This window comes from Acinonyx jubatus, chromosome D3 (assembly GCF_027475565.1).
Source record: "Acinonyx jubatus isolate Ajub_Pintada_27869175 chromosome D3, VMU_Ajub_asm_v1.0, whole genome shotgun sequence".
NCBI classification, from domain to species: Eukaryota; Metazoa; Chordata; class Mammalia; order Carnivora; family Felidae; genus Acinonyx; species Acinonyx jubatus.
Window position 1 is genome coordinate 86,693,314 of NC_069392.1, and position 26,079 is coordinate 86,719,392.

The 26,079-nt window shown below is 40.1% G+C and overlaps 1 protein-coding gene across 10 annotated transcripts in view; it reads right to left on the reverse strand.

Moving 5' to 3' along the window:
- NETO1 (neuropilin and tolloid like 1) overlaps positions 1-26,079 on the reverse strand; it is a 127,038-nt gene that overhangs the window by 96,633 nt on the left and 4,326 nt on the right. For all 10 annotated transcript variants that reach the window (XR_008291661.1, XR_008291660.1, XM_053206024.1 and 7 more), the window contains exon 4: positions 20,809-21,057. Coding sequence is in view for 8 of the 10 variants with exons in the window: in XM_053206024.1 (XP_053061999.1) it covers positions 20,809-21,057 (249 nt within the window). In the remaining 2 variants the exon portion in view is untranslated. The remainder of the gene's footprint in view (positions 1-20,808; positions 21,058-26,079) is intronic.

Below are 26,079 nucleotides of genomic sequence, written 5' to 3' on the forward strand. Positions count from 1 at the left end.
GCAAATGTTTTGCTTAATTATGATACAGGAGGAAAATACTGCTGCTGTATGAAAGATGTTAGACTCTAATGAAAAAAGAAATTCTACGATCACCGAAAACATCTCAAAACTCCACAATAAAATTACAAAGGGTGAAAAAAAATCAGTATTTTTGAGAAGTTAAGCCCTGAAGCAAATACATAATTTGTTGACAGTGGGGACTAATACCTAAATATATACACTTCTTGTATCCAAGTCTCAGCTTTGCTAGGGAGATGACCTTGAGCACAATATTTGAACATTTTTAATCTTTTTTTTTTCAAAAATCCAAGAGAAGAATGGCAATGATATAATACCTGTAAAAATCAAATGGGATCATGCAAGCAAAGTGCTTTGAACAATGCCTGACATATAAGAGGAACTCAATAATTCATTATTTTTATTAAGATGGATATCTTATAATAAGATAGTAGAAAGCAAGAATCACCACCTAATTATACCATTATTTCATTGGAATTAATTTTGAATGACTGCATTTATCATATATTGTTATGCTGGATAATGTCATAGAGAAATCTGGGAGGAAGGTGTTTTACCTAGTAAAAAAAAAACAAACACTTTTCATAAGAAAAAAGCTATTTTTTTCCTGTAAATATGTAGGATATATATATGAGAATATTTTGCAAAATAGTTCCCCATTTTAGCCCAACCATCTAAATTGTAGTCAATGCCATTTTACATTGTTATAGCTTGCAGTCGTAATCAGTGTAAATCCCAACAGAGAAAATCAAGCAACAGATAAAGTAGCAAATATTGGCTGAATAAGAAGAAAATAACTCAATGAAAAGAGAAAAGTGACTCTTTTCTTGTCCCTTTTCCCCGCCACCATACCCCCTATTCTGTTAAGTTGGACCAAATGTATTTCTTCAAATTTTGCAGAACACCTGCAATCATCCTCATAATAGAGATAGTATATTTTCAAAAGGAAGTATGAACAAATGAGGTCGCTCCTAAAAGGAAGTACGGCAAAGTCATACCAGAAGAAAAACCAAATGTCATTATACCTGCTCATCTAACAGGCACCATGGCTCATGTCTACCTCCGCACCCTTCAGACATATCCCAGATAAGTCTGCTTTGTCTAACCAGTCTCCTAGAAGTACTTCTCTCCATAATTCAGGAGGAAGTCCCTACCGGTGGGAAAGCTCCAAGCATGGGACAAAAGAAGTACTCTTCCCTTCCTTCCTCCCAAAATAAAAACTATCCCTCAAGTCCAATTATACCCACAGACAAACTGGTTCCAGTTGATAACCTGCTGAAACTATCCATAAGAAAGAGGTCAGGGCTGAATACCATCTAACATTCCCAAATACTCAGTTTTGTGTTCTAATTTACCTCGAGGAGAGTATCGGCTCAAACTCATCTTACGTTCCACTTTAATATGCGGATGTCATAATTAGATGGGGTTCTGCGCTTAGTTCCCTGATCAGCTGTCTTCACCCTCCCTGGCTGCTCTTCCTTGGTCCGGTTCTAAATTGCCAACAGCGTGTGCATCGCGTCCTCAAGGACACCACGCTGGTATCTCTCTTTGGATACCTTTAAAAGCAAACATACCGTTTCCTATAATTTTAGTCTCCAGCATCAGTTATGATACAACCCATCACCGAATCACGGAGGATAGCGACCTCAGTCATGTCCACGGCTCTCACTCATGCACACCTGATGTGTCTCTAAATCTTACTGACTTCAAATTTGCTCTTCCGTTATAACGTTCCACACACTACTCCCTTCTTGGCTCTCGCAATGTCCTACTTGCAGTGCCTGCATTGTTTTATCTTCATTTTCTGGTCTTCTTTTCTCTCTCTACTCCATCCATCCACTGCGATTCGATTTAAAATAGTAGTACATTTCTCACTTCTCCTGAAGTTGTGTTTGTGTCCATGGACACAGCTTACAGAGCCTTCAGTATCCGAATCAGATTATTCTGCTGATCTCATCTCAACTCTTCTCCTTTCCAAGTCACACGTCCACTTTCTGAAGGGTCTGGAATACCTGCTATACAGTTTACCAACTTTTCCGTACCTGGTGTCTTACCCCTACCTTCTTGGATTACTCACCTCCACTCATTCACTCATTCATTCAGTAACACATCTGGGTATTTCGTTCATATAAATGTCAGTGTCAGTGAATGCTAGGCGCTGATATGGCACTGGAAATTTAAAGGGGCACACCAAAGTTCTTCCTTTTAAGAAGTTGGATATTAACAGAGAGAAAGAATGTTGCTGTAATGAAGTCTACAGGGGCATGATGGAGCTATGGCTCACGTCACATCGAGTGGCTCCCCTACTTATCCATGGCATTCATCACATTGGGTATAAATATTATTTCTCAAGTACACCGCAAGCTCCATGAAAATAGAATCTGAATCTGAATCTCAGGTCTCAGTATTTAGGATAGGGCACGTGTGGACCAATTATGGGTCGGGGTCAGTAATCTTTTATTGTCGTTGAATTAATCTGTGAAATAAGGAATAATGAAATAATGAACCAGGGGTTTAGATGTGATCTTGAGGAGTATCACGCCATGGGAGAAGTAATGTCAGTATTTTGACGGTATCCTTAGGTAGCAAAATCTGTAATGATAATGGGTCAAATGCTGATCTCATGAGGCCACTGCAGCTAAGAGATTAAGCAAACTGCCAGAATTTGAACTCAGATAATAGTCTAGCACTATGACCATGTTTTGTAAAACTATTTTGTGTGTAGACATACACGCAAGTTCATATGCTGTATGAAATTATGAAAAAAACTGATAAAAATGGATTTAGGAAGAAATGGAAAACTAAAGACATATACAAATAGACTATGGCAATGATTTGGCATATTGCTAACAGTCTTTGAAAGGAAATGAGTAGCTTCTGATATATTTTAAGAGAAAGACCCCAAATAAATTCTTTTTAGTTCAATATGTATTAAAATGACAGCTTCAATTATTAGTAATTTTTTTTCCCTGATGAAGAAATGTAAGTTACATTGAAAACAGTTTGAAACCAGAGAGGAACTTCTCTAGAACATGGATACTTTTAGGCATAAAGGAATATTTCATCCAAAGATAATCAGAAAAACATACCAAATCACATTTCTAAAAAATTTGACTTTTACTTATTTTGAGAGAGACAGACAAAGCATGAGCAGGGGAAGGGCAGAGAGAGAGGGAGAGAGAGACTCCCAAGCAGGCTCCACACTGTCAGCGCAGACCCCCACCTGGGGCTCGAACTCACAAAACCATGAGAGCATGACCTGAGGTGAAACTGAGAGACAGACACTTGATCTACTGAATCACCCAGGCATCCCATACCAAATCACATTTTTTGAGCAGCTTTACCTTAACAGAACGTTGGTTTTCACTGTGGATTACTTTATGTTCTAGAATAGAACATGTAAGTTGCTGTTAAATGAAAAACTGTGTCTAATTCGAGCTCGGCAGCAAAAAGCTTAGCACCATGAACATAAATGCCAACCCTGACATTTCGAACAGAAAACTAACTACCATATTTATTTGTATAATTGCTACATTTCTCCTCTATTAATGGTTCATAAACGGTTCAGATGGAAATAGTATCCGGATTTTTTTTTCTAGAAAATGTGGAAGGAAACCAGCATATAAATTAAATAAATAAATAAATAAATAAATAAATAAATAAATAAATAAGGATGGGGCCAGCAGGTCAAGAAGGACAATACAGAGCCCAGAGACTCGACAGCCTAGAGAAGGGGTTAGGTAAAACGAACTGGGAGACACATCGCCAGGGAGAGGTCAAGGAAAAAGGTACACAGCCACTGCAGGTAAATGGAAAACAAAACAAAACAAAACAAAACAAAACAAAACAAAACAAAACAAAACAAAAAAAGCTAGAAAGACTGGGTGATAGGCAGAAGCAGAGGAAGAATCCAAGAAAATAACAGTACAAAAGGTAAAAACAGTTGTCAGCAAGAAAGAAGCATGGCTGTATTACTTTTCAGATGATCGTTTCCTTTTCAATGTGAAAGGGAGATAGAAATACACTTTGCAAACTATCGTTAAAAGGAAGTAAAATACACATGCAACCAAAACCGGGAATGCTTTTCTCACCAGTTAACCAATGATCTATGGCAGAAGGTCTCTGCAAAGTTGAATTCACCGCAATGCCCGGGGAAACCCTCAACTTCAGACTTTACCCATCATCGTCATGACAACCGTCTTCTTTCCTAGTTCCATCAGCACAGCCACTGGCCATTCTACCAATTCCACTTTGTTTGCCCACCAAATCTGCTACACTTTCCCCTCTGACTGCATCAGCAGGCGTAATAGCATCTGGGGCAGTGTTAAGGTAGTACCGATTTCTGTATCCCTCTTCTCTCTGAATCACTTAGAGAACCTCCTTGGGGCTTTGAAGTGCAAACTTCAGAAGAGACGTTCCCAGGGAATAACACAGTCTTCTGATTTGGGTTGTGATCAACGGAGAACAGAAGTGACATAGTTATGACTAATACGTCTTCCTGCTTAAAGAAGTCAAATTTCGTTCTTTGGTGGGTACGTGCCTTGCTGATGGTGGAGAGTCCTACTGGATTATAATCACTCTAATTCTTTGTGGTAGTCTAGTGGAAGTGAAGTGTCTGGGAGTCGCTGGGAAGGGAAAATGCCATAAGGATGTACTGAAGCAGAATTTCAAGCATCTCAGCACAGCCGTGGAAATGGTGGGAAGCCGGCCAGCGGAGCAAGCAGGAACAGACAGCGCAGCCCTTTTGAAGCAGAGACATCAGGCAGATACACCGTGAAGAGGCAGAGGCTTCAAGAGTGCCAGGTTCTACAAATAGCTATTATTACCACCAACAAAAATACCACCATCCCATGCACATCTTTGGGAAGGGTTGCAAGTCATTATTTTGTTGGGGTTTCAGCCATATTTATGCATAAAGACAGCACTCACATACAGACACACACACACACACACACACACACACACACACACACATGGATACATCCACATAAAAACAGAGTATCAATTTGTGTGTAGGAAAGTCAAGCGGAAAGGCTTGGGTAGTCTGCATTTTGACCAAAATGTATTTTAAAATTTTGAACTGATAGAATCAAAAAGTACTATGTTCTTCATCCCGACAGTGAATTCTTACATCGCTTACTTACTTCCTTTCTTTCAAGATTTTATTTTTAAGTGATCTCAGCACCCAACATGGGGCTTGAACTTAACAACCCCGGGATCAAGAGTCACATGATCTTCCCACTGAGCCAGCCGGGCCCCCTCCCCTTGCGTACTTTCCATATCACTTCCCAAATTCCAAAACACCTTTTGAAAAAATTAGTGACTTGCTAAATTATTGGTTTCCTTTTGCTCCCGTAACAAATTATCACAAACTTAGTGTCTTCAACACATATTTCTCATCTTATAGCTCTGGATGTCAAGTCTGAAATGGATCTTACTGAGTTAACATCAACGTGTTGGCAGGGCTGTGTTCCTTTGCCGCACGCTCTAGGAGAGAATCCGTTCCTTGCCTTTTTCAGCTTCTAGAGGATTTCCACATTCCTTGGCTCACGGACACCTTCCACCTTCAGAGCCAACAATGGCCACTTGAGTCTTCCTCATGAACATTATATCACTCCAACACCAATTCTTCCACCTCCCTCTTCTGTATGGAAGGACCCTTATGATTACAGTGGACCCATCCAGATCATCTGAGATAATTTCCCTATCTTTGGATCAGCTGATTCGCAACTTTAATTCTATCCACAACCTTAATTTCCCTTTGCCATGTAACACACCATATTCTCAGGTTCCAGATTTCTGGATGTAGACACCTTTGTGGGCCATTATTCTTCTTATCATGGTCTAGCTTGTGGCCCACCAAGATTCAAGTCCATCCCTCATGCAAAATACATTCATCCCATCCCAAGACACCCAAAAGTTTCAGCCCATTATAGCATCAACTCAAAGTCCAAATCCCAGCAGTTCAACACCTGCATGATTTCAGTCAGGTATGGATGAGGCACTGGGTATATACATTCTATCTGTGAACCTTGAACTCAAGAAGAAACATCTTACTCGTTCCAAAAACACAATGGTGAGGGAGACATACAGTAACATTTATAGACATTTCTTTCCAAAAAGGGAGAAAATGAAAGGAAAAGGAATTCCAACAGTCCCAAGCAACCATGAAATCCATATGGAAAATTCCACTTGGCTTCAAGGGCCTGGAAATTATCCTCTGTGTTTCTTAACTCTACCTCTGGGCTCAAGTCTCCATGCTCTGGGCTTGGGGCCGTCCATCTGAATCAGCCTTCCTTTTTCATGGAAAGTAGAACGTGTGTAGCTGAGGAGTTTTATCAGCCCGTCTCTCACCTGTAGATATTTGGGGAACTGACCATTTCCTTTCATTTCATCCCGTCTTAAGACCTGAAGTTCAAGATGGCACCGTTTCTGCTGATGTAACATTTTCAACCACCTCATGGGTCTCCTGTTTATTCACGAGATTTGCTCTATTAGCCAAGAGTCTCCTCCACAGGTCTTTTCTAGATAATCCCATCTCTATTTTTGGCTTCGCTGAGATGACTGAAGAGATTTATGAGTCACACACTTAATCATTTGAAAGAGCCTTTTATGAGACTGAATATTTTGATGTTTTTATCTTTCCACAGGGTTAGCAAAAGGTTGCCCAGCCATACCTTCGTTTTTCTCCCTACGGCATGTTTTTCCAACCCCATCCCAAGATGCCCTAAATTTCAATAGGCAGTGAATCTCTTAATTTTGGAATTGCTCGTAACCTAGCAAGTCATTAAGCCTCAATTACTTTTGGTTTAAAAGTTCGTTCTTGAAACAGTCTCTTCCCTCTTGTGTTTTCCTAAAGCACGAGAAGGAAGAAACCAGGCTGAACCTTCAACACTTTGCTTGGCGATCTCCTCAGTTAAATACCCAAGTCCTGCTCTCCATAGGACCCCAGGACACAATTCTGCTAATCTCTCTGACTCAACACGACAAGAAATTCTATTCCTCTTGTTTCCAAGGACACCTTCCTCATTTCCTTCCGAGTCCTCAAGATTGGCACCTTGAACATCGGTGTTTCAACCAGCAGTTTGCTTATGATGACATACGTATGCCTTAAGGCATATATGCTTTATGTGCAATACTCTTCATTTCCTTGTGAGTCCTCCTTGGCCAAGTTGTTATCCATGCACCTCTTAACAGTCTGTTTAAGGCAAGAGAAGCTTTTTCTATCATGCTTCTCCTCGAAATTCTCCCAGCTTTTGCTCACTGCCCAGTTGCAAAACCACGTCCACATTTTTTCAGATGAGTTTGTACAGCAGCATTCTACTCTCAGGCATGACATCTCTATCTGTTTCCACTGCTGATGTAACAAACTACTATGAACTTAGAGATTTAAACAACACAGACGTATTGTGTTACAGTTCTGAATGTCAAAAATCGAAAATGAGTCTCACTGGGTTGAAATCCATGTGACTGCAAAGCCTTTTTTTCCTTTCGGTAGGCTCGAGGGAAAAATCCATTCCTTGCCTTTTCCAGTTTCTAGAGGCTCCCACACTCCTTGGCTGATGGGCCTTTCCTGCACCTTTAAGGCCGGAAATGGCATTGATTCTTTCTTCCATCACATGGCTCTGACACCGACTTTTCAGCCTCCCTCTTTCACGCTGAAAACTTTGGTGATTATATCAGGCCCTCCCAGATAATCCAAGTTAATGTCCCTGTATTAAAGTAATCTTTGTATCCTTGATCCAATCTATTATCTTGATTCCCATTGCCAAGTAACCAAATATATTCACAGATTCCAGGGATTAGGTCATAAACATCTCTTTTTGGAGGGAGGAGGAGATAGGGACATTACTCTGTCTACTACAGTCTATCTGATTTTTGTTTTCTTATAAACTATAAACTCATTGTATGGAGGATAGAGCCTTATATATACTGAATTTCTACAGGGTATATATACAGGATATGTATCTTATATTTACTGCATTTTTACAGCACATTTGCTGAATAAATGTAACGGCAAATACAGCCTGGTGCAAACTGTTATCTGTGCATTCACTTCAAGAACAGCTACATGAGGGACACCTGGGTGGCTCAGTCGATTAAATGTCGGACTCTTGACTTTGGCTCAAGTCGTGACCTCACGGGTTCATGACGTTGAGCCTGGCGTTGGGCTCTCTGCTGATAGCACAAAGCCTACTTGAGATTCTCTCTCCTTCTCTCTCTCTGGCCCTACCCTGCTCACGGTCTCTCCCTCTCTCTCTCTCTCTCTCTCTCTCTCAATAAATAAATAAATAGACTTAAAAATAATGTAAAAAAAATAGTTGCATGAGCTATACATAAGTAGCTATAATGGCATACAAATTCTAAAATAAGGAGACACTTTTGGTCCAGAAACTAATAATGCTGTGTTGCTGTCCTGAAAATTCCTTTTTTTTTTTTTGGCATAAAAATAAAATAACAATAAGCCTCAAACTATATACAAATTGTTATGAAAGAAAATGTTTAAAAAATTAGGTAATAATATTTTCTTAGGCAAAATACATCAGATGTTTGGAATCTGAAATGCATACTTCTTAATATACAATGGTAAGTTAAATGGTAGAGTTTTCTAGATTACCAAGAAGCTGAGTGACTACAGACACCCCGCCTCTCCCCAAGCCGTGACAATGCAAAATGGAGAAAACATATGCTTTATTTCTTCCTTTTGCTTTGTGTTTTAAATGTTCCCCTTGCTAAAATGATAGGATTTATCTCTAGAAAATAGTCTCTAGGACTATTTAAGTGAAAGGTGGAGGCTGGTCCTTTGACGTTGGGACTACTGTGTGGGTACAGAGGTAATGTTACCCTCGATCGAGGCATGGCCTCAGCCAGTCCCTATGAGGCCTTTGTGCAAATTAATAAGTGGAATTGATTTCAGGACACAGCTCTGCCCCCAGGTGTCTGAATGTAAGTGGGATCTGCCCTTCCTTCTCCTTCAACTGAGGGTCCTTAATGTGCACAACTATATACAGCAGCCCCGGAGAAATAATGGTGCCGATGCTTGGAACCAACTAGCTTTACAAGAAAAGGTCAACGACACAAGCATTAGGAACGAAAAGAATTGTGGGAGCCCTGGGAGAGAGACACTGAAGATCTCCCTGGAGTATTTAGCTTGTGGGCCTCAGATTTCAAGTCATGAGAGCATTCTGCACGCAACTGAGCATGTCAGTCATCGCAGATATTCGAGCACAGGAAATGAATCACACACTTCAGGCTCAGATGGGTGGAAAGGGCAGTGTCTTTCATGCAGGTAGAGGGGGGCAGAGGCAACTCGTTCAGGGTCTCTTTGGTCATTGTGCATTGAAAGACATTTTAGACAGCACGACAAAGATGGGTTTTTAAATCCAAGCTCTGGTTCCTGGTAAAATGTGAGGGAAGCAGTATTCCCCCTTAATTAAACTTCCTACTATAACGGTATTAAAAGTGCTTGCAGTACGTGATGTAATTAAAGTCATAATCTCTACCCTTTGAAGAAGGTGCATCAGCATAATTGTTATATAATAGACAAACAAGGAGTAACTTAACCTCTACACAGAGTCATCAACCTGGGCAGCAGATTTTATCAAGACCTTTGGTATCTTCATCTATGAAACGAAAAGGCAGAATGAGGTGAATTCCAAGGAGTCTTGCAGATCTAAAGAAAAGAAACATCTACAACAGAAATACGCCTGAGTCTCCACACGGTCCAGTCCCAGAGGTACCATGTTCAAAATCATGTGCCAGCAACTAACCCCTAAATAAATATAAACAACTTAAAAACGTTTTTCTCTGCCTCTCCAGGAACAAAGTGGAAGAAGTCGTTCTTTCTGTACAGGAAACTTCGTAAAAGTCTTCCTTCTCCTTTGTTACTGCTTCCAGTATTCTCTGCACAGATGGCAGCTAATCCTGGAAATCCTCTCTCCCACTCTCAACTTCTCTCCTGAACACCCACCGAGCCCAAACAGCATTTTGTCTCTCTCTTCATTCCTCATTCTTCCCCTTAACCCCTGTATTGTACAGATCAGATTAACCAAGTCATGGGCTAGGTGGGAGTGAGGGAGGAGTAAAACTGCCCCCGCACGAATATCCTGGACCCATTGCACACTTAAAATTTTTGTCACTTCTGTGACTCGCAAGTTGTAAATTCGATTTCTTAAAAAATAAGCACCCCCCCCAAAAAAATGTGAGATGTGGTTCAAGATGATGTCATACGAAGACCCTGAACTCACCTCTCCCAGGGACACATCGAGTCGACAGTCACATACAGAACAATTCTCTCTGAAAAAGACCTGAAAACTACTGGCACAGGTCCTCTATAATAGAGGATAAAGAGGCCATATTAAAAAAGGTAGAAGCAGCAGAGATATGATTTCACCCAAAACCCCCCAAGCACAGCAATGCACGAGCAGGAGGAATCTCACAGATACAGGATGTATCACTGAGGAACACGAAGCCTGAGCCCTACATCAGGCATCCCGGCCCCTGGGACCTGCACTGGAGAGATAGATGAGCCTCCGAAACATCTGGCTTCAAAAATCAACGGGGCTTACATCCAAGAGGCCCAAAGGGCTGTAAGAAACAGACATCCAGGTCCAGGAGTCCCAGAGAATTCCAAATAAGATGATCCGAAAGAGATCAACACCGTGACACATAATAGTTACATCTCAAAAGTAAAAGATAAGAAAGAATCTTAGAAGCAGCAAGAGAAAACAACTTATCACATACAAGGGAATGTCTGCAAAACTATCCACAGATTTTTCAGCAGAAACTTTGTAGGCCAGAAGAGCCTGTCATGTTCTGTTCAAAGTACTGAAAGCAAAGAACTTCTAACCAGGAACACTCTATCCAGCAAGGCTATCATTCCGAATTGAGGGAGAGATACCAAGTCTTTCTTAAAAACTAAGAGAGTTCACCACCACTAAATTGGCCTTATAAGAAATGTTAAAGGGACTTCTTTAAGCAGAAAATGAATAGCGTTAATTAGTAGCAAAAAAACCATAAAATTAAAAACCTTACTGGTAAAACTAAAAGCCACAGACGACTTATAAAGTTAGCATGAAGGTTAGAAGACAAAAGTAGTAGGAATAACCATAACTACAACCATTAGGTAAGGGATACAGAAAATAAAAAGATGTAAAATGCGACATCAAAAACACAAAGCATAGAGAAGAGTATACACATAGAGCTTCAGGATGCATTCAAACTCAGCTTGCTCTCAACTTAAAATAGACTGGTACCTATGAACTGATATGTACGTTTCACGGTAATCACAAGGCAAAAACCTACAGAGCCACGAAAGATGCTAAGAATGAAATCTGAGCATCCCACCAAAGAAAGACATGGAGCCACAATAGAAGAGAACAAGAAAAGAAGCAAAGAATAGAAAAGAACAACAAAACAAGTCTCAATAAATTTAAGAAGATTAAAAACAAATCAAGCATCTTTTCTGACCCAAAATGTATGAAGCCGAAAATGAATCACAAAAAGAAAACTGGAAAAATCACAGACACGAGGCGATTAAACAGCATGCTACTGAACAACGATGGGTCAAAAAAAGAAATCGAAAACTACCTTGCGACAAATGAGCATGAAAATACAACTTACCAAATTCAATTGGATGCAGTAAGAGCAGTTCTAAGAGCTCATAGCAATTCAGGCCTATTTTAAGAAACAAGAAAATTTTCAGGGGCGCCTGGGGGGGCTCAGTCGGTTGGGAGTCCGACTTCGGCTCAGGTCATGATCTCGCGGTTCGTGAGTTCGAGCCCCGCATCGGGCTCTGTGCTGATGGCTCTGTGTTGTGCCCTGCTTCAGCTTCTGTGTCTCCCGCTCTCTCTGCCCCTAACCCACTCACATTCTGTCTCTCTCTCTCTCTCAAAAATAAATAGAACATTAAAAAATTTTAAAAAAAGAAAAATTTCAAATAACCAATCTAATGTTACACCTAAAGAACTAGAAAAAGAAGATCAAATGAAGCCCCACATTAGCAGAAGAAAGGAAATAATAGAATCAGAGTGGAAATAAATGAAATAAAGACTAAAAAGACCAGAGAAAAGAGCAATCATTTCTGGGAGATAGTTCTTTGAAAAGACAAACAAAATGGATCAACCTTTAACTCTACTCACAAAGAAAAAAGAATGAGGGCTCAAATAAAAATCTGAAATGAAAGAGGGGAAATTACAAGTGACCAAAGAAATACAAAAGATCATAAAAGACTACCGTGCATAGTCATACACCAACAAATTGGGCACCCTAGAAGAAATGGATAAATTCCTAAAAACATACAGTCTTCCAAGATGGAATCATGAAGTAAAAAATCTGTATTGACCAATCACTAGCAAGGAGAGGGAATCAGTAATCAAAAACCTCTCAATGAAGAAAGATCCAAGACCAGATGGTGAATTCTACTAAACATTCAAAGAAGATTTTATATCTATCTTCCAAAAAATTGAAGAGGAGGAAATGCTAACTGATTTTATGAGGCCAGTATTACCCTAAAATCAAAACCAGACTAGGACACCCCACAAAAGAAAAAAAAGGAGAAAAGAAAGAAAGAAAGAAAGAAAGAAAGAAAGAAAGAAAGAAAGAAGAGGGAGGAACAGAGGGAGGGAGGGAGGGAGGAATGAAGGAAAGAAACAAACAAACAAACAAACAAAGAAACAAGGAAACAAAGAAAGAAACAAACAAAGAAAGAGAAAGAAAGAAAAAATTAAAAGTCATTATCCCTGATGAACACAAGTGCAAAATCCTCAACAAAATATTAGCAAACTGAATTAAGTAAAAATGATCGGTATATAACATGCCCAAGCGAGATTTATCCCAGGGTTGTAAGGATGGTTCGATGTCCACAAACCAATCCATATAATTCACCACATTAACAAAATAAAGCATAAAAATTATATGATCATCTCAAAAAGATGCAGAAAAAGCACATGACAAAATGCAACATCCACTTATAATAAAATCTCTTAACAAAGCAAGTAGAGAGGGAATGCACATCAACATACTAAAAGCTCTATATGACAAACCCACGGCTAACATCATACTCGATGGTTAAAAGCCAAAAGCCTTTCCTGTAAGATTGGGAACAGGACAAAAAGGCCCACTCTTTCCATTTTTATTCAACATTGTGTTGGAAGTCTTATCTGGAGCAAAAAAAAGAACTAAAAGGCATCCGAATTGGAAAGGAAGAAATGAAACTGTCACTACTGGAGGGCAACATAATTGTATACACGGAAAGTGCTGAAAACTCCACCAAAAAACCGTTAGCACTAATTAATGAACATAGTAAAGTCACTGCATACAAACTTAATAAGAAAATCTGTTGCATTTTTATACACCAACAACACACTGTCAGAAAGATAAATTAAGAAAAAAACCCTTCATAATTGCTTCAAAAAAATAGCTAGGAATTAATTTATCCAAGGAGGTGAAAGCCCTATACACTGAAAACTACAAGACATTGATGAAACAAACTGAAGACACAAATAAATGGAAAGATATTCTGTGCTTGTGGATTGGAATAACTTATATTGTTAAAATATCCATATCAGCCGAAGTAACCTATCCATTCAATGAACTCCTTATCAAAATCCCACTGGCGTTTTTCAGAGAAAGAGAACACATAATCCTAAAATTCCTATGAACCACAAAGGTCCCAAATAGCCCAAGAAATCTTGAGAATAAAAACAAAGCTGAAGGCATCACAGTCCTTAATTTCAAACTGCATTACAAAGCTATAGTAATCAAAACAACATAGCGTCGGCATAGAAACAGACACAGATCAAGAAACAGAACAGAGAGCCCAGAAATAAAGTCACACATATACAGTCAATTAACTTATGACAGAGGCAAGAATATACAATGGGGAAAGGACAGTCCCTTCAATAAATGGTGCTGGGAAAATGGGACAGCCACACACAAGAAAGCAACTGGACCCTTCTCTTACACCACACACAAAAAGTAGTTCAAAATGGATTACAGACTCAAATATATGCCCAGAAATCATACAACCTCCTAGAATAAAACATAGGTTGTAAACCCCTTGACGTAATCTTTGGTGATTTTTTTTTTGGCTCTGACTCCAAAGGCAATGGCAACAAAGACAAAAATAAACAAATGGAATTGTATCAAACGAAAAACCTTCTGCACAGTAAAGTAACCATCAACAACATAAAAAAGCAAGCTATGGGTTAGGAGAAGCTATTTTCAAATCATGTATCTGATAAAGGGTTAATATACAAAATATATAAAGAGATCATACAACTCAATAACAAAAAACAAATAATCTGATTTTTTTACATGGGCAGAGGATCTGAAGAGACATTTTTCCAAAGAAGACATACAGATGGCCAACATAAAAAGATGTCCAACGTCACTAATTATCAGGGAAATGCAAATCAAAACCACCATGGGATAGCATCTCACATCTCCAAGACTTGCTATTATCCAAAAGATAAGAAATAAAAACAGTTGGTGTTGACAGGAATATAAATTGGTTCAGCCACTGTGGCAAACAGTACGGAGGTTCCTCAAAAAACTAAAAATAGAACTACCATATGATCTAGCTATGCCCCTCGGGGTATTTATTCAAAGAAAACAAAAACACTAATTTGAAAACATATACACCTCTATGTTCCTTGCAGCATTGATTATAATAGGCAAGAAATGGAAACAACCTAAGTGTCCATCAGTGAATGAATGGATAAATAAGATTGTATATATGTGTGTGTGTATACATGTATATATAATATTATAAAATTATGTATGTCATAAAGAAGATGAATTCAAATACTCACACACACACACACACACACACACACACACACACACACAGGAATACTACTCAGCCATAAAAAGAATGAGATCTTGCCATTTGTGATAACATGAATGGACCTTAAGGGCATTATCCTACGTGAAGTAAATCAGACACAGAAAGACAAATACTGTATGATTTCACTTATGTGTGGATTCAAAAAAAAACAAAAAAACAATAAAATAAAATAAAACCCAACTCACAGAAGCAAAGGACAAATTAATGGTGGCGGGGGGCGGATGGGGAGGGGATTGGGGGGGGTGACATTTGAGAAGGGGATCAAGAGGTATGAACTTCCAGTCATAAAATAAATGAGTCATAGGGATGTAATGTATACCACGGGGACAGTAGTCAATAATAATGTATTGCATATTATATAACTGTATATGGTGACGGGGAAACTAGTCTTATCATCATCATTTCCCAGTGTATACAAATATCAAATCATTATGTTGTACATCTGAAATTAACACAATGTTACATGTCAATGGTACCTCAGTAAAATAAAAGAGGAACTGTGACTCTGTTTCATAACTTTTCTGTCTGACAGCCTTTGCTGTGCTGAATTTAGACTATTTCGGGTCTACAGTGTAAATATAATAGAAAGACCACACAATGCTATCTGATCTAAACTCATTCAATCTTGTATTAATCAAATCAAGTCCTTCTTTCAACTTCAGCCTTTTATTCTTTCAGCTCTTACTGCAAAATTAAAATTCAGTTGTTGAGAAAATGATATAGATAAATAGATGTAAGCACTTACTTTTTTTTTTCTTTCTTACCAAACCATGTATCAGAACTCTGATTATGTAGAGAAGAAAATTTAGGAGCTGTCAATATGGCTAATACTCACACATGCATTCACATTTCAAATAAGAAGAAAAGCACCACACTGGATAATTAAAATAACATCGAGTCCATGACAATATTTTACCTAATAATATATTTCATTTAACATGCATAGAAATCTTAGAACACTCAGTTTAAATCACTGCACTGCACTGCGTCCTTTCCATTGCCTTTGATGTCAATCGGCTTGGAGTCTAAGAGGAAGCTAGGAATTGGGCAGAATGTTTCTCAAACACTCTGAGCTCTCAGATGAAAGCTTCTGTTTAAGTACAAAGTATCATAATAATTGCAATATATTTAACAACACCACTCCCTTCCATGGCAGCACCTGACTACTGCACCTCTCTCATAGGGCATGTAGAGGGTGTGTTTCATAAAACCAGCTCAGAAAAAAAGATCGGCAAAAGAGGAAGATTTCACAAACATTACATTATATGCCTGTGATTAGCAGAAAATGTCTCCACTAGAAAGGAAAGTTCAAAGCTCACAAAAGATAGTTGTTCCTAAATAGAGATTGGAAGGATTACTTTCCCCAAGAGATAGCATCCTGCATGTTTTTCTTCCTTAAGATTGAATAAAGTCCCTCCTAATGCTACTGGGCTGGGCACAGAGCAGATGTTACAGGTTTCTCCTCTGTTTGTATTTTCCAGGGGTAAAGAACACTGAAGCATGTAGACAGCTGGCTGTACTGTAAGGGAGAATTATTTTCTACGCGGAAAGCATTCTCAGTTTGAGTTAAAAAAATGTGGATTACACAGAAAGGGTATTCCTCTGCTCTGAAAACTCATTTAAAAATTACCAACTACAGTATTGTCTCTTTTTTTTTTTTTTTAGCTTGAGTACTTGTATTTGTCTAAGTAGTACCAAAAAATACAGCCTCCTTTTCAAAAATGAAAGTGTTAATAATAGTGCTAATAAATTTTCACTGTATCTCCATCTGGGCCCGTTCAATTCTTCCTCGTTCTTCTCCACCCCCCACCTAGGCTAATCATTATTCATTTTTCTGCAGGACATTTGATTTAAATCTTTAAGATTAAAAAAATGTCCTATAAATGAGAAAACGATATCATTTTATTACTATGAGCACTTTTCTATGTTTTCTCACTAAATTATCTGTGGGCTACCAAACTTCCCATCATGTGGCTTTTAACATTTTCAGGGATTCTGAACTCATCCCTCTTCTCAGAAGTGGGAGAGTATCAGTGAGACCCCTTTGCCCTTCTCCAGGCCTCACCCTTGCCCCTGGTTTCTGCAGATCCCAGGACCAGACTCAGCCGACTCCTGTGTCATGTTGCCCACCCTCACCACCCTATGCGTGCTCAACTACTCCTTAGGTGATTCATCAGTGCCCTGTGGCCTGGGCACTGACACAGTATCCAAAAGTAGCCATAATCCATGAAATAAAAAGTGAGGACTAGTTCAATGTGTCACGAGATATAGGAAATACCCCCCTGCCCTTTTTTTAAGGAAAGACAGAGTGTGAAAGAGAGAGAGGGACAGAGAGAGAGAGAGAGCAAGAGAGAGAGAGAGAGAAGGAGAGAATCCCAAGCAGGCTCTGTTCAATCAGCACTGAGCCCAACGCGGGGCTCGATCTGAAGACCCTGGGATCATGACCTGAGCCAAGATCATGAATCTGATGCTCAACCGACTGAGCCACCCGGGTGCCCCGGAAATACCCCTTTAAGAGTGTTTCCATGGCATCGTCTCGGGCTCTGCCCTCCTACACTGCATATCCACACATGACCTCCAGGTAGCTAGCTCCCATCCACCACCAGTCCAGAAGCAGAGCTACTGGGAACGTAAGAGTCCCAAATTAAAAGGCTGTTTTTTTTTTAAAGCCGTATAGGAAGAAAAGTCAAAGAGACTCAGATATTAAGAAATAGAAACAAATTTTGAAACAAGAGCTGACACAAACTCGCGCCCCACTCCAGCAGGATGAAAGCAGAGACAGAACAGGGGAGCTGGCCCACGGTGGTCTGAGATGTGGAGCACCCCTGAAAAATCTCTCCATGCTACGAAGATAAATCATCAAGTACCTTAGCTGGGAGCGATTCAACAGGCATTTATATAATTAAGCTTTAATATTTGCATCCCACACTCACTACACAATCTTCTGATTATAAACTGGACCACATGTGTGTATGTTTGCTTACGAGAAAAACTGGGCTGTGTGATTTGAAGCATTCTTATTAAAAAGGCATATATTTTTACACATGTGTACGTGTGTGTGTGTACACGTGTGTGTGTGTGTGTGTGTGTGTGTACCAACGTGTACACAGACATATGTATATTCAGCCTTTTTAGCTTGGTTGATATGATTAATTCCTAAATGTGAGTACATTCTCAGTGTGTTGACTTCAAGATTCTGAGACTATAAATTAAGACTGAGATTCCAGATCATAGTAAATTCATAACAATAATAAAGACCACCTGGCCTTCCCACTGCTATTTCTTCTTTGACGATTTTGATGACTTGCCATCACGCATAACTATAACCCCCACAAGGAGGCCTAGACCCACATAAACAAGCTAACAAGGAAAAGTAACATCATACAGGTACTAGTTTCCCACATTCACTCCCCAAAGCAGAGAAAGAGCAGTTGTAAATGAAAAATTCGGGGATACTTGTTCTCCCAATAAATGATGCCAATCCCTACTTTGTTCTTAAACAACACATGATCAAATTAATAAAAACAATAGCTACTGATAGTTGAGATCTCGTATTTGAAGTGAAAAATCCACAAGGATGCATGGGTTGGCAGGCGGCCAGTGTTCAAGAAATCCAAAAAACAGGTGGTCAGTATTGTCCCTATTTTATCGACTGAAATATTGAGGCACCGAACATTAAGGATCATGTCCACAGTTTACAGCAAGCCAGAAATAAGAAAGCCAGGGCTGAGGCCAGAGGGTGTCCCCAAACCAGTGTTCCTCACAGCTGTGCTGGGGTCCAGCTCTGCAAGTGACCTGGTGGGCGGGGCTCTCCCCTCCAATGCGTGGTCCATTTGGATGCCTTGGTGATTGCCGCAAGGCTTTCGACTTTAAGTCATGACGTTGACTTCAGGAACTCTATGGCTTTAGTTTCGCCAAATCACCACTTAAAGCATCGTCCCCAGTCCAAATTAACCCAAATTAAACCGAAGCCTGCCTGACCCCCATTCCCTAAACGCTGTCTAAATGATTACTAATCCCTGCCCCCTTCCTCTTTCATTAACTAATTGGCTTCCTCAATACTGGCTCTTTATGGAATGAGTAGCAGATTACTGTGCCACTCAGGCAATGGCCTTGGGCCACGGAACGTCAGAGTCTGCAGTCATGGAAGTTTTACAAGTCTCCCTTTTATGGTCCTACTGTTCCTTCATATGCCAAGTGTGCGCCTCCCCCTGCCCTTAGTTTACTCTCCTTTATCTGAGTGGAAACAGAAGCCTCAGTCCATCCGTAACTCATCCTCAATTTCATGGAACCATCTCCTTTCGTTCCTTTCTGATCCAGTCCTTCATGGCAGTGAAATCCCCTTTTGTATACAGATAAAGTAAAAGGGGCTCTACAGAAACAAGGCACAAAGAACATTGCACAGGGAACACAGTGGCTTTTTAAAACCCTTGGAAAAGCAGACTGGGCTCCACCATTTATGTTATCTCCGGCAGAGCTAGAAATGTGGATAGCCTCGCTTACGCTGATAAAGTGGACCCAACAACTTTATACAACCTGAGTCTTAAGTCCTAGACACTATCCCCCTGATCTCCAATCCCAGGATGAAAATATAACGTACAAAAACCTAGAGCTATCTTTGTCCTGGCTATACCCAAAATTATCCGTTAAGAAAAAAGAAATGTATTTCCATTCACAACTCAAGCACTAGTTAAAGTAATCTCAGCGTCTGCAACTTTTTGGAGCACATCAAGCTAGTCTGATCGCCAGGGTGAAATACTCCTGCTTTCTGTGAAGGATCCAGTATCAACAAAGCACAATTAAAACCACAATATCTCTTAGTGATACTATAAAAACATTCCTAATGCTTGAGGTCGATACATACAACGCTATCAATACATGACCTAGTCGACATAAACCATAATATCATAACGAAAGTCATCATTAATCTCATATTAATTATTTTTAAAGTTTTAGCGCTTAACCTGAGCAGCAGAACCCTGCTCTTATGTTACCTGTGTAACATGGAATAGAAACTCCAACAAATTTTACGCATCTTCCGATGTCACCTATGCCTGTTACCGCCTCAGTAAAGCAACCCACGCAAACTAAAAATATATGCAATCATATAGAAATAATGCGCTTCAGGTAAGTTTGAGTCATCTTTCCATTAAAAACAAAGGACTGTACTTCATCAAATCTCAAATCGCTTCAGCCTGACGCTGCAATTTAAAAAGGTGATAACCAATTTTTATTGTAATGAATGACAACTCATCATCAAGTGAGCCAGTCAACATCATAGACCTTTTTTTTTTTTTTTAATATTAGCAGGTGAAAGGGAAAATGGACCCAGGATGAATAATTATATAATGACGGATAATGTCTGCAGCAAATGAATATTTGGCTGCTAAGGGCCTCTGGCTTTCATCACAACTGTTAGGAATTTGCATTTCTAAAAAGGGATTAGACTGCTTTATGCTAAGATCCATTTGCCTTAAAAATTATAATTTTCAGAACAAAAGAATTTTTTATTCAGGTTCTCCAAAGATCATTTAGATGGATACATTTTACACTACAATTGTCTTTTCAAGTTTATAGGGATTCAATGTATACTGTAATTAGTTTCTTTATTACAAGTCACCTCTCAAATTACACATTTCAGCATAATGGAAGTCCATTTAATTAACTGTGCTCCTGATGATCATACAGACCCCTGAGTCACGACAGTTCACCTCTAGTGGAGGCTAAATTTTAAGGAAAATTTATTTTCCGTTCAGGAAATTTCATTTCATTACAAAATGAAAAGAGAAAGCACTGTAGGTGTGATGTTGAATAGAACTAGAAAATTCTTTGAAAACCTATGAAGCCGTCTTACAAATGTTCTTATACTATGAGGACAGAAAACTAAGGAAGAGAAAAATAATTGTATGAAAAAACAAACAAACAAACAAACCCTTACTTACCAGGTGTGAAATTGTATCGAGCTGAAAATCCCATAGATTCCAGCTCTCCATCAGCGAAAAATTTAATCCATAGAAATCTTCCACTGGATTTTATTACAGGTGGGTTTTGTTGTCCACAAAAACGTCCAATTATTGGAGAAAATCCGAAAGGTCCATCTCGAACTTCAATATGATCAAATTTGCACTCCCAAGACGGCTCAATAGAGTACTTTTCATCAAAGTAAAGTTCAATGCACTGTCTTGGGGCAGCTGAAAAAAAGGAAAGAGTATGTCTAGGAGGCCGTTTTTTAAGTCTTTAGTTTGATTTCTGTGACGCGACTTCCAATTTTATCTGTACATCTTCTATCAAAGTCTGAGTCTGACATCATGGGAGCACAAAGCAAGTCTGTCATAGTTAGCGTTCTAAGGGAAAACGTTCCCGTAAGAATGTCTGAGGGATGCTCCTTAAAATTGATGATGTTGCACAAAATATTATTCAGACACAAAATGACCATTTAGATATCTAACACAGACCCGATGATCACCGTGCTTTTGTGAAAGACCACTACCATCGGGCTTAGTAAACAGAAAGACCTCTTTCTGTCACTTTTCCCATATTTGCCGAAGTATCCAGTTTTGAGGTCAAAAACCACTTAAGAATTGTTCAGCACAGAGTTATCCAAACATTCGAAAAGTCCCAGGGAGATGTATCGATTGCACCCAAGCGCACATACGAAGATATTAAGAGTAGTTTTTCTACAGCACAAACCTTACCACGGCACCCGCAGGTTTAAACTTATTCAGCAACTCTCTATCAGCTACAGGAAAAAGATCAATGCACTTGACATGCAGGACCTTCATGGGTCCTACACTTCACTCCTCCAGGATCCTCCCCTCCAGACACAGTCCAAGCTGAGGCCGCTTGAGGCACAGGGTGTTTTCGAAGGCCTCATGCTCTTTCAGACTTTCGTGTATTTTACCAGTTTCTGGAGTATCGGTCTCCCAATTTCGCCAACTCCTGTTTGTGTAGGAAACTCTTGCTTTAAAGAACCATCTCTCTAAATCTACTCACGAAAGACAAAAATCTATTCACCTCCGTATTTCAGCACTCAGCACAGTACTTATCATTGAGGATTTCTCAAAAAAAAGAAAAAAGAAAAAGAAAAGAAAAGAAAAGAAAAGAAAAAAGAAAAAAATACCTCTTTGGGGCAGAAGAGTAAATGAGCTTATCTTCATAACCGTTTTGATAGCTCTCTTAGGAAGAGCCTCAGAGGGCCAGTGGCTCTATAAACCTCTACATGAATGCATTTGCTAGCACCCTTCCATTCCTCCCTTGTCTTGTCCAAAACAGCTCAAAATCCTGGCACTCCAGATTGATATTCAGCCAGGATACCCCAGAATGGCCATAACAGTTGTCGAAATATCTGCACATATTTATCCTAGTTAGTAAACAGCTGTTGCCTCGAGTCCTTTGAGTGTTTCCCTGCCATGTGGCCCTCTTCGGGGACCAACACCCTCCAGAAACTTCAAAGTTAAGACCTGGCACAAGGAAGGCCTGATCCCCATGTGGTCGGTAATCATTCCCAACGACTGCTGTCCCCACCACACCAGTTCTTAAATATGTATTGAATATCACCCTTGATGGCTTTAAAATTAAAGCCTTGTGTGCATGGATGTCAAAAATTTATAGAGAACTGAGATGCACGATGACTTGGAAATTAGAGACTTACAGAATAAAATATAACCCTGATGATCCCCGAGGATAAAACTGAAGCTCATTTGGTTAAAGGTCAATGCGTGTTATAAGACTCTTCTGGGGATTATTTTTAATCTCTAAAAATGTTTATGAGTCTTTGGACATTGAAAAGAGACATTTACTGCTCTTACCGGCAAAACCAGGGATGATTTTATCTACCACTAACATATATTCGCAAAGGGCAACAAATGTAGTACTACCTAATGACAGATTTGATGAAGTTCCAGTGATTTTTTTTTTAATCTATGAATTGGAAAATATCCTAAGACATCACTTGGAAAACTATGTTTTTTCCCTTCAAGGTTATTAGTTCAATCACAAAAAGGCAAAGGCTAGGGGCGCCTGGGTGGCTCAGTTGGTTAAGCGTCCAACTTCGGCTCAGGTCACGATCTCACGGTCCCTGAGTTCGAGCCCCGCGTCGGGCTCTGGGCTGATGGCTCAGAGCCTGGAGCCTGCTTCCGATTCTGTGTCTCCCTCTCTCTCTGCCCCTCCCCCATTCATGCTCTGTCTCTCTCTGTCTCAAAAATAATAAAATAAACATTAAAAAAAATTTTAAAAAAAAGGCAAAGGCTTAAGACACTGGACCCATATACGTATTAGCATTCAGTATAACATTTATACCTATTACCATCTTATAGAATGTGCCTGCTGGTTTATTTCCTCTTTGGCAAGCCAGTATAAGTTTCAGAAGGAAATAAACGATTTCAGAATATAGGATATTTCCTTTCGATGTGAATAATGTATGGCTAGGGAACCTTAAAGCAAAGAGAGCAGCCCTGTGCTAACTTACTTAATAAAAATCTGTTGATCAACAAATATCCATCTATTTCTCACTATTAAGAAATGCATGGTCATTGAACACAAATTCACTTACATTTCCTTCATTTTCATCGTCACTTAAGTTCCCTCCAACGTGGATGAACAAACCTCTCAATGTTCCATCAGGACACATACCAGCGTTATGGCTTTCCCTAGGCAGGACTACACGCGGACAGTTCACTTTCCTTTGGTCCATCATGCAGAGGTCAACCACACGCGCTCATATACGAAATCCCACTAACTGAATTTTAGAAGGCAGTAAAATAACGTTTTAAAAAGAAGTACGTCATAGGGGCTCCTGAGTGGTTCAGTCAGTTAAGCGTCCGACTCCTGATACCAGCTCATGTCTTGAACTCAGGGTCCTGAGTTCAAGCCCTGCATTGGGCTCCACACGGGGCATGGAGCCTACTTATAAACAAACAAACAAACAAACAAAGAGCACGTGGTTGTAGTTCAAGACAATGGCTTATGGTGCACGTAAGCCATTGGAAGCTAAGTCCAACTCCCTACACTTACATGTTCTTTCCCTTCAAATCTCTCAATTCACAGCTGCCTTTCTCTGTAACATCTTCTGCAAGTCATCTGGTATGTAAATCGGAAGTTCCTTTTCGAGAAGTCTTACCGTGTCATTGGGCACGGTGAAAACTCTGGGCGCTTTCACCTGAACATAGGTACAGAATATGGCCTCTGATTGGAGGGAATTCTAGGACAACCTGAGATCCATGCGAGGAGTCTTCCTCTCTGTGACTGGGACGCCACCTGTGTTTACCAGAACCTCACCTTACCTCCAGAAGCTTAGCCAATCATTTAGCCCTCTCTTGTACTTTCAAGGCACCTTTTCCTACAGAACAGGCTCTTCTTTTCAGAATTAAGTATGACAGTCTGCCCCCGCTGCAAGAAGATGGAGAGACAAAGAAAGTAACTGCCTTTCCACCTTGGGTCCATCAACACCACCCACACCCACACCTCCGTCCGCTGGGAGCCAGCCCCCACGCCTGCTAGGGCATTGAGTGCACACCTCCTAAAGTGTCTCCCTAACAGCGTCTCAGGGGCCTCATGCAATAGATGTGTTCGCTTTTACCTCAGGTTTGTTTGCCGTCAAAACTGGTACCTCGGCTTCTCCCTTCTTCCTGAAACGTCACCTGCACTAGGTACTGAGGCCTCTTTCGCCTCGTCTCTGGTCCATCTCCCTGGCTTGTCCTTCGCCGCCTCCCTGTCATCCTTTCCTTTACTCTCCCATCCCTTACACGCCGTTTTTCAGAAGACTATTCTCTTATCTTTTCTGCTGTTTCTAGACCAGTGCTTTGGGGCACTGGCATCCCAATGGAGAGCTATCGCGACATAATGCTACCTGCGGCTCCAGCAAAGACCAATTAAGCCAGAGTTCTTGGGGGCAGACCCGGGCATTGGTATTTTCTGAAAGATTTAAAAAAGAAAAACAAAAACAAAAACCAGTGCTCCAAATGCTCTCTCTGGATCATTTCATTCATACTAAGAGCCTCAACCACAGTCTATATTTATGACCTCTAAATATCTATTTTCAGCAAAGAGCTCTCCAGTGAGCTGAAAACTCATATACCCAAAGTCTTTATGAGGCATCTCCATAAACACCAAAATGGAGCCCATTAATTTTCCTTTAAACACTCCTTCTCTACCCGTATCCTTTACCTCCATCTGTATGTCTCCAAGCCAAACACTTTGGAATCGTCCTGGGATTTCCTATCTCCCATCCCTACCTCCAGCCGCTCACAACTCAGTTTCCTAAATACTTCTCATCTCTTCCTTTGGTGCCACAGCCAACGTCACTTGTGCGGGTCAGGCTTTTCCTATGGTTTACGTGGGCTTTCACAATAGTTCCTGCTTGCTTCTTTTCCTTCAGTTACTTCCCCCAAAGGGTGGGTTCATTCTCCATGTAATTTATTTCAGTGACATCCCACTGTCTAGAATATCAATGTTCCAACGTCCATGGGTGGAGCCAATGGAGTGCCAAGTTCTCCTTCTCTGAGACCCTCTGCCTCCTGAGCCCCTCTTCACTGCCGCTCCCCTCACCCTACGCAGAAGCCCACGTGATTCTCCCTGTGGGTCCCAGTCACACCACATCTCAGCACATCTGCACCTGCCATTCTGTACAGAGAATTCTCTCCTGGAAGTTTTACAAAACTGAGTGAAAACACCTGCTCCCCCTTGTAGCCTCGTCTTCTTTCTCCTATTCCGAACGAACACTGCTAGTTTGGGGGGGTGCCTTCAGATTTTTGACTGGAAGGGGCATGGTCACCAGACCATATTATAAGTTCCACAGGCAAGAACCGTGGTTGTTTTCTTAAAGGCTCTCTACACTGTGCCTAGAAGAGTGGCTACTTCTTAGTAGTTGTTCAAAAAATATCTGTTAAATAAATGCATGGACGGAAAACCATGGCTAGGATAGAGTACTTCAAAAAGGGTGTAGAAATATAACCAATAGCCACGGGAGCTTCTATCCACTTCCCAACTGTAAGTTTTGTCCTTGACATAACTAGGAATGAATGTGACTATGTGCATGAGATTGAAATGCGAGCAATGTTTTTTAATAGGCATGAAAGTACAATTAATACGCGAAACTTTCCCTCTGAATTAATCCTTTAAATGAGAGAAGTCATTGATTTTATTCTTTTTAACAATTCGAAGTTTTAAAATACTGATTCTTCAAAACACGAATTAGGTGAATTTAACCAAGACAT